General features: G+C 48.7%; 1 protein-coding gene across 1 annotated transcript; it reads left to right on the plus strand.

The window, feature by feature from the left end:
- Window positions 1-8,942: 8,942 nt before the first annotated feature.
- On the plus strand, window positions 8,943-9,932 carry LOC147118635 (uncharacterized; the record flags this gene model as incomplete). Its single annotated transcript, XM_085987031.1, has 1 exon — window positions 8,943-9,932. A coding segment is annotated over one exon (651 nt), but the record flags the coding sequence as incomplete, so codon positions are not given.
- Window positions 9,933-10,334: the final 402 nt, after the last annotated feature.

Below are 10,334 nucleotides of genomic sequence, written 5' to 3' on the forward strand. Positions count from 1 at the left end.
GGGAGTGTCTCTGAAATTTTGGTCGGTGTCGTTGATCAAGTTTAAACACCTCGCTCACATCTCCTCTCACCCTGCTTTGTTCTAATGAGAAGTGCCCCAGTTTCTCTCGTCTCTCCTCCTGGGAAAGAAAAGTTCACCTCAGTTAGAAACTCAAACAGGCGCTTCACTGCAGACAGGCCATCATGAGGAAACATTTCTTTACCCAGCGAGTTATTATGATCTGAAATGCACACCTGAAAGGGTTGAGGAAGCAGATTCAAGAGTAACTTTCAAAAGGGAATTAGATAAATATTTGAAGGGAAAACATTTACTGGGATATGGGGAAAGAGCAAGGGAGTGGGACTAATTGGATAGCTCTCCCAAAGAGCTGGCACAAGCATGATGGGCCGAATGGCCACATTTTGTGCTGTATCATTCTCTGATTCTCTGATAACTAAAGCCTCTCATCCATGGTATAACCTCAGTGAATTTATTCTGCAGCCTCTCTGTGGCCCTGACATCCTTCCTAGTGTAAGATGCCCAAAACTTATTCTAAATGCAGCCGAACCAATGGTTTTGTTTTCTATGCCCCATTTATAAAAAACCTCGGGTAACTTTTTTAAACCACTTTATAAACTTGTCTTCCAATTTTTAAAGATTTGTGCATCTGATCTCCCTGTAGATTTTAGAGATATTAACATAACATGGTTGAAATACCTTGACATCAAATGTCTGATATAATGTGTATTATGGGAAAGAGAAGTTTAGTCTGAGTTAGAAACTCAAACAGGCGTTTCACTGCAGACAGGTCGCCATGGCAACACTGATAAGACATTCCATTCACTGAATCTACTGGTTGAAATCTGTAATCAGATCAGAGGAAAGAACAGAATTTGTCTGTTATTAACCACAATATAAGCTTAGAATCATAGAATGATTACAGCACAAAAGGAGGCCATTCGACCCATCGAGCCTGTGCCAGCTCTCTGCAAGACCACTTCAGCTAGTCCCACTGCCCCGCCCTTTCCCCGTAGCCCTGCAAATTTCTTTACTTCAGGTACTTATCCAATTCCCTTTTGAAAGACACGATTGAATCTGCCTCCACCACCGTTTCAGGCAGTGCATTCCAGATCCTAACCACTCGCTGTGGAAAAAAGCTTTTCCTCATGTCGCCTTTGGTTCTTTTGCCAATCACCTTAAATCTGTGTCCTCTGGTTCTCAACCCTTCTGCCAATGGGAACAGTTTCTCTCTATCTACTCTGTCCAGAACCCTCATGATTTTGAACACCTCTATCAAATCTCCTCTCAACCTTCTCTGTTATAAGGAGAACAACTCCAGCTTCTCCAGTCTATCCATGTAACTGAAGTCCCTCATTCTTGGAATCATTCTTGTAAATCTTTTCTGCACCCTCTCTAAGGTCTTCACATCCTTCATAAAGTGCGGTGCCCAGAATTGGACACAATACTCCAGTTGAGGCCGAACCAGTGTTTTATTAAGGTTCATCATAACTTCCTTGCTTTTGGACTCTGTGCCTTCCTTGCTTTTGTTGCCTCTTGTTGCTGGCTCCAGGCACTGGAGCGGTTCCTGTGTGTTCAGCTCTCAGCTGCAGTCAGTACCTGGGCCGGGCTCAACACTTTACCCAGCACATCTTTGCCCACATTGTCATACTTGACACGGAGGGGCTTCGCAGGCTTCTCGTCCACCTCGGTCAGGGCGAGAGGTCCCGACCACTCGTACAAGTCTACGGGCATGTTACGGCTGCACTGCGGACAGCTGGGCTTAGGCTGCGCGAGCTGGAGCTGCGTGAGCTACACTGGAGAAGGTTGAGATTCCAGAAATAGTGGGGAACCAAGGGGCTAATGAGAGTGAGGAACTTAAAGTAATTCATATCAGTCGAGAAAAAGTACTTGAGAAACTAACGGGACTAAAAGCCGACAAATCCCCTGGACCTGACGGCCTACATCCGAGGGTTCTAAAAGAGGTGGCTGCAGAGATAGTGGATGCATTGGTCGTGATCTTCCAAAATTCACTAGATTCTGGAAAGGTCCTCGTGGAATGGAAGGTAGCAAATGTAACACCGCTATTCAAGAAAGGAGGGAGAGAGAAAACAGGGATCTACAGGCCAGTTAGCCTGACATCAGTCCTCGGGAAAATGCTGGAATCCATTATTAAGGAAGTGGAACAGGGCACTTAGAAAATGATGATATGATTAGGCAGAGTCAACATGGTTTTATAAAAGGGAAATCGTGTTTGCATAAAGCTCCAAAGTGGGTTCCAAATCATTAATGCTCCAGCTTCTAAGATTGGGAAGTGAACAGCTGTGAAATGGTAGGTTTTAGACCACTTCTGCAGCTTTCACCTATTCACAGCAATCCACAGTCATTGCGAACCCGACATACTTACCTGACGTGATAGTCGCTCTCCGGGAACCTTGTTAAAAACCTGGTAAAATGGTAAGTACATGGGAAAATGGTGCTTAACTACCTTTTAACAAGCTTTAAAGTATCTAAATTGACTGACCTGCCACTTGGTGTCGGGTCTGTTCAGGGATGACAGACCCGACACTTAGGAAACTCACAAGGAGGCGGTTCAGAGTGGGATACCGACCCACTGTCAGTTTTTGTGGTTTTGACAGCAGACCCGCCTCCAAACCCACACTCTGAGTGCCGGCAAAATTCAGCCCTTAGAGAACTGCGTACAGTTCTGGTCACCATATTATAAAAAGGATATAGAGGCACTGGAGAGGGCAGAGAAGATTTAAAAGGATGATACCAGAAATGCGAGGGTATACATATCAGGAAAGGATGAATAGGCTGGGTCTCTGTTCTCTTGAAAGAAGGCTGAGGGGTGACCTAATAGAGGTCCTTAAAATTATGAAAATTTTTTGATAGAGTGGATACAGAGAGAATGTTTCCACTTGTGGGGGAAGAGCATAACTAGAGGCCATCAATATAAGATAAGTCACCAAGAAATCCAATAGGGAATTCAGAAGAAACTTCTTTACCCAGCGAGTGGTGAGAATGTGGAACTCGCTACCACAGGGGGTGGTTGAAGCGAATAATATCGATGCATTTAAGGGGAGGCTGGACAAGCAGATGAGGGAGAAGGGAATAGAGGGTTATGCTGATAGATTTAGATGAGGAAAGACAGGAGGAGGCTCGTGTGAGGCAACCACAGAAGGCAGTTGCGGCCAATTCATTAAATATATTCCAGAAGGAGTTGGATATATTTCTTAAGGCTAAAGGGATCAAGGGATATGGGGAGAAGTCAGGGACAGGGTACTGAGTTTGGATGATCAGCCATGATCTCAATAAATGGCGGAGCAGGCTCGAGGGGCCGAATGGCCTACTCCTGCTCCTACCACACACAGAACACAGAAACCCCACCGTGCAGATAGAGGCCATTTCGGCCCATCGAGCCTGCACCGACACATATCCCACCTGATCCCCATAACCCCTACACCAACACATATCCCACCCTATCCCCGTAACCCCACGTATTTAATCTCCCTAACACTAAGGGTCAATTTTTTTTATCATAGCCAATCAACCTAACCTGCACATCTTTGGACTGTGGGAGGAAACCGGAGCACCCAGAGGAAACCCACGCAAACACGGGGAGAATGTGCAAACTCCACACAGACAGTCACCCGAGGCCGGATTTGAACCCGGGTCCCTGGCGCTGTGAGGCAACAGTGCTAACCACTATGCCACCGTGCTATCTTCTATGTTTCTATGTGTGGAGCAGAAACACCAGCATGGACTGGTTGGGACGAATGGCCTGTTTCTGTGCCGTATATCCTGTGTAATCCTGTGTAAAACTAACAATTTCAGTTTTGCAATTTTCAATTCACTATTCCCTGTAAACCAATTGTTAAAACCTGAGCCAGTGTGTTGTGAGACAAAGAGCCTTGTGTCCAATAAGGGGAATAAAGGCCCACAGCCTCCCCTGGCCCCGGGCCCTGAACCAGGTACTGGAGAAACTCACTGCACTGCGGATCAGACAATCAGCCGGCGCTAGTCCCGCCCCTCGGGCTCCCCGATTGGTTGGAGAACCCACCGCCAGCGTGCTCCTCCAGCCCCGCCCCACTCGCTCCCTATTGGTCGGAAGCTCCCGTCAATCAGGCCATGGGCCCGGGTCAGGTGTCCCTCCCCGGGCAGAGCTGCAGGTCAGCGAGAGCGGGGTCAGGAGATTAATAAACTGCAGGTAGGCTGCGCCGCAGGGTTTATAAAGTTGGAGAACGGCCTCAGGCCCGAATGAGATCCAGCGGCCGAATGTTTTCCACTGGACAGCAGTGGTGAGGCTTTTTCTCGGTGACAGGCCCGGGTTAGGCGCCGCCATCTTGGCCCGGTGTTATGTCTGACATTGGTGATAGGTACTCGGTTGCCTTGGCCTGAGCACATGGAGTTTGATAGTGCTGTTATCATTGTATTGTGTATAGGTATTCGATTGCTTTTGCCTGGGAGTGTGTGTGTGGAGCAGTCATTAAAAACCAGCATGAGCTGAACTCTGCTTACGACCTCTGGATTATCTTTGCAAACACAACATTTGGCGACAAGGATGGCTGAAATCTCTCTTCCACCACCTCCTCCCTTCCTTGCACTACCTGGTGAGCCGCTGATCCCATGGGTTCGCTGGTTACTGTCCTCTGAAACCTATCTCATTGCTCTTGGACTAGAAAATGTGAGTACATCACGGAAAAAGGCACTGTTATCCCATTGCTTGGGAGAGGAGGGCCAGCGTGTTCTTGGGACATTATGCACAGCAGACTCAATTCAAACATATGATGAGGCTGTAGCTCTGTTATGCACACACTTCTCTGCCCCACAAAGTGCCCTCCTGCGGCGATTCATTTTTAGACAGCGTCACCAACTCCCCGGCGAGTCTGTGCATCAATACGTGGCTAATTTGAGGGGGTTAGTTAGCTCATGCAAGTTCAGTGCACTACAAGATGAGATGGTGCGTGATCAACTAATAGAGCACACAAACAACATGAGAGTGCGTGAAAGACTGTTACTCGAGTCCGACGATCTGTCGTTGTCACAGGCAGTCAACATTGCCTTTCAAGTGGAGTCTGCAGCCGAATGTGCAGTGAAACTAGCACACACACCCAGTGACAGCGCCCTCGGCCCCGACAGCTCTGACACGGTAATGCTCGCGTGACAGCAGCAACGCGCGCTACCGCGGCAACAGTGTGGAAACTGCGGATTTCATTCACATGCTACCAGAGCACAGAATTGCCCCACGCGTGGCCAAGCCTGTCACAATTGTGGAAAACAAAATCACTTTGCCAATGTCTGCCACTCTACCCCGGTTGCTACAAATGAACACTCTCAGTCCTCAAGCACTATAATTCACAACGTGAGCTCTGGGCCAGTAGTGGCTTTCAAGTCATGCACAATTAACCTGAATGATGTGTGCATTCCGCTGTTGTTGGATACCGGTGCCAGTGTCTCACTGCTGAATGTGGACACATTCAAACGCTTTTTCAGCTCCCTGCCACTCTCTGCGCCCTCCACTGCCCTTTGTGGGTATGGTAATTCAAAAATTGGACTAGTGGGCTCAGTCAACCTCACTGTATGCTATGGAACAAAAGTTTTGCCAGATTTTTGTTTTCATGTGGCACGCCAAGGAGCTAACCTGATGGGACTGGATCTTTTCACTGACCTGGGTTTTTCTCTCTTGGACACCGGCGGGTCTGCGATTCTGCACGTTGCCTCACCGTGGCGCCAAACATGGCCAGCACTCTTCGAGGGTCTGGGCTGCCTGACTGCCTTCACCCACCAGCCAATGGTTGACTCCACCATTACCCCCGTCATTCAGCCACTGCGCCGCATCCCGCTTGCTCTCCGTGATGGGGTCACAGCTGAACTAAAGCAGCTACTGGAAGCTGGCATCATCGAACCAGTTGATGCCTCCCCATGGGTCTCCAACCTGGTGATCGCAACAAAAAAGTCAGGTGGTCTACGTGTCTGTGTTGATCTTCGAGCAGTGAATAAGGCCATAATCCCTGACAAATATCCACTGCCCACGTCAGAGGAACTCACAGTGCAGTTCTATGGTTCCATCCTGTTCTCGAAACTGGACCTTCGACAGGGCTATCTACAGGTTCCCCTCCACCCCAGCAGCAGGGACCTCACTGCTTTTGTGACACATGCCGGCGTCTTTCGGTACACCAGGATGCCATTTGGACTGAGCTCTGCACCCAGCTGCTTCCAAAAGGTGATTTCCTCTGTGCTCGCGGGCATTCCTGGGGTGGCCATCTACCTGGATGACATTGTCGTGCATGGGCCCTCGACCTCCACTCATGACGAACGGTTAGAGGTTGCCCTTTGCCTCATCAGGATAGCAGGTAATAGTTCAGCCCAAGCCTGTCCAGTTTCTTGCATGGCTTTTGGCAGGGCTGTCCTTAAAAAGAAAAAAAACAAATAAATAAACTGCGGGTAGGCCGCGCCGCAGGGTTTATAAAGTTGGTGGAGGGAGCGGGTTAATGAACCCCAGGGGGACGCGGGCTGCTCACACCCCGGGTGTGGCCCCAGGCCCCATTATTAAAACACTCAACATTATCTGCTTCACAAACACCCGGGGTGGGCCTCAGGCCCCGAACAAGAGCCTCCGGGCTGGGCGTTTGCCCCAAGCAGGGTGGCAGCTGCAGGACTTTCTCCCGGTGACAGGCCCGGGGTAACGGCCACCATCTTGAGAGGCTCAGGGGGCAGCAGGGCGCATGCGCGGCCCCCTTGGCCAGGAACCAGGAGGAGAGAATCTTGTCAATTTCTATCCTGGACTCACAGTGATGGCTTTTGTAAACTCCTTTTACAGGCTGTGAGAAGGGCAGCATTTACAGGCCACAAACTCAAACCAAACATCACATCAAGATCTGACAGAGTCACTGCATTCATCAGGACCCGAATATCATCGGCCTTTGAATGTGGAAGGAGAAATGTTTGTCTGTTCTGTCTGTGGGAAAAGATTTCAAACATCAGTGTGACTGGAAATGCTCCGAGACACACACACCCGAGTGAGAGTGTTCCAGTGCACTGACTGTGGAAAGAGCTTTAACCAGTTACACAGCCTGAAAAAACATCACACCATTCACAGCGAGGAGAAACCATACACGTGTTCTGTGTGTGGACGAGGCTTTAAGCGATCGTCCAACCTGGAGAAACACAAGGACACCCGCACCATGGAGAAACAGTGGAAATGTGGGGACCATGGGAAGGGATTTAATAACCCATCCAAGCTGGAAATTCATCGATGCAGTCACACCGGGGAGAGACCGTTCACCTGCTCCGTGTGTGGGAAAACATCACTTGTTTCCCACTTGGCGCAAAAAGAATATATTAATGGCAACAATTCATTTGAGTTGATTTTAAATAGATTAGTTCACCAATTGAATCATGTTTCTCTCATTGTATTTCCCAACTCAGATTCATGGCCTCATTTATTTTCTTGCTCTGAGCCCCTGAACCTCATCTGGCAGCGTAATGTTGGCGAGTGGTGATTGATGGCCCTGGGAACCAATAGGAAGAGAGTTCAGAGGCCGGAGGGCCAAGGGAGCAGCGAGTTTGGCAACCAATCACGGTGTTTGAGGGGCTGAACCTGAGTCGGGTGAGCCAGTGTGAACCCGTTAAACAATTTATCTTTTAAAACTTAAATTGAGATTTCATTTGTCAACAGAACAGTTTAACATTTGTTTGTATTTTGTTTTCCTGGAGTTCCTATTATGAGTTTCAGGCACTTCAGTGCCAAGTGGACCAGGTGTTTACAACCCTCTTAATAAGGAGAAACTGACTCCAGTGTCAGAAGGGTCGGTAACCAGAGGACTCAGATTTAAGGTCATTGTCAAAAGAACCAGTGGCGACATGTGGAAAGAATTTAAGCAGCTAGTTGTTATGACCTGGAAGGCACTGCCTGAAGTGATGGTGGAAGCAGATTCAATGGCAACTTTCAAAGGGGAATTGGAGAACTACTTCAATTGGAAAGAAATTGCGGGTCTGTGGGATAAAGCAGAGGAGTGGGACTAAATTCAAAGAGCTGGCTCTGGGACAATGGGCCGAAGGGCTGTACCATTCTCTGATTCTATGAACTCTGCATTCCTCCAATTCTGGCCTGTTGTGCATCCCCCACTTCCTTCGCTCCACCATTGGTGGCCGTGCCTTCAGTTGCCTCGGCCCTAAGGTCAATTTTTGCCTGATTCCGATCTTGTGAAGCACCTTGGAACTTTTTATAACGTTAAAGGCGCTATGTAAATGCAAGTTGTTGTTGGTGTGCTACCACTGGCCTCAGCTTTTCCAGACAGAATCAGCCAGGGCCGGCGGCTGTGCTGCTCCCCATGGTCAAAATGCTGGCAGCTCGCCGTATAGGCCCACAAGCCCAGAATTGCCACTTGGCGAGGTACTGGAGGGCAATGAGTGACTGGGGCCCAACCCCACCATCACGCAGCACCTTGAGGAGAGAAAGGGAGAAAAATCCGAATTCCTATCCTGTATTTACAGTGATGACTTTTGTAAACTGCTTTTACAGGGTATTAGAAGAGGATGATGTGCAGACAAGAAATTCAAACCAAACATCGCGTCAAGATCTGACAGAATGACATGATTCATCAGGCCCTGAATATTATCGGCCTTGTAATATAGAAGGAGAAATATTTGTCTGTGGGAAAAGGTTTCAAACATCAGTGTGACTGAAAAAGCACCGAGACACACACACCCGAGTGAGAGTGTTCCAGTGCACTGACTGTGGAAAGAGCTTTAACCAGTTACACAGCCTGAAAAAACATCGCACCATTCACAGTGGGGAGAAACCGTACACGTGTTCTGTGTGTGGACGAGGCTTCAACTGATCTTCCAACCTGGAGAGACACAAGGACACCCGCACCATGGAGAAACCATGGAAATGTGGGGATTGTGGGAAGGGATTCAGTTCCCCATCGAAGCTGGAAACTCATCGATGCAGTCACACTGGGGAGAGGCCATTAACCTGCTCCGTGTGTGAGAAGGGATTCACTCAGAGATCCAACATTCTGAGACACCAGCGAGTTCACACTGGGGAGAGGATATTCACCTGCTCCGTGTGTGGGAAGGGATTCACTCAGAGATCCAGCTTGCTGATACACCAGCGAGTTCACACTGGGGAGAGGCCATTAACCTGCTCCGTGTGTGGGAAGAGATTCACTCGTTCATCTGAGCTTGTGAAACACCAGCACATTCACACTAGAGAGAGCCTGTTCACCTGCTCCGTGTGTAAGAACAGATTTATTCTTTCATCCAAGCTTCTGAGATACCAGCGCATTCACATTGGAGAGAGGCCGTTCATCTGCTCCACATGTGGGAAGGGATTTAATCGACCATCCAAACTTCTGACACACCAGCACATTCACACTGGGGAGAGGCCATTCATCTGTTCCGTGTGTGAGAAGGGATTCACTAATTCATCCAATGTTCTGACACACCAGCGAGTTCACACTGGGGAGAGCCATTCACCTGCTCTGAGTGTGGGAAGGGCTTCACTCGGCCATCGCACCTCACTGAACATCAACTTGTTCACACAGATAAAAGACCTTTTAAATGTTCTGACTGTTAGAACAGCTTTAAAAGCACAAAGGATCTGCTGATACACCAGTGAGTTCACACTGGGAGAGGCTGTACACCTGCTTAGAGTGTGGCAAGGGGTTCACTCAGTCATCCAACCTGCTGAGACACCAGCGACTTCACAAGTGACTCCATGGTTCTGCTGTTATTGCTGTTGTTAATCACATCCAGGACTGAACCATGTTCATTCTGACAGTTGCGGGTTGTTTCTGCTGAGGTTAATGACCCGTATAACTGGGCTGGAGATTAATATTCTGGATATCTGTCAAATAAATCAGCTTTGTTTTCATTGCATTCGTGTAGATTTTTGCCTTTCCCACCTGGATGTTTAGCATCACCTGGCTGGAGCTCAGAAAGGACAATCTGGGGGAGGATCGTACGGCAGGAACAGAACTTCAGCCTGGACACAGTCCTACAGGGCCACACTGAGAGGGGCAAACGGCACTTTGGTCTTTCTGGTCTCTCTTCACTGACAGCATGGTTGACTTGCGGGTTTATCTTGAGGCCTGTAAGAAATGTGTCCCAGCCACTCTCTTCCATGGTTCAGAGCTCCTAGGCATGGATCAGAAGGCTCCTTTACAACTGTGTTTAGAGTCAGGAAGTCTCCTCTACATTGGGGAGACCAAATGCAGATTGGGTGACCGCTTTGCGGAACACCTCCGTTCAGTCCGTAAGGGTGACCCCGAGCTTACGGTCACCTGTCATTTTAATTCACCGCTCCATTCCCGCTCGGACCTCACCGTCCTTGGCCTCTTGCATTGTTC

The sequence above is a fragment of the Somniosus microcephalus genome, chromosome 4 (genome assembly GCF_052327205.1).
Source record: "Somniosus microcephalus isolate GS21.2 chromosome 4, FLI_Smic_1.0, whole genome shotgun sequence".
Lineage (NCBI taxonomy): Eukaryota > Metazoa > Chordata > Chondrichthyes > Squaliformes > Somniosidae > Somniosus > Somniosus microcephalus.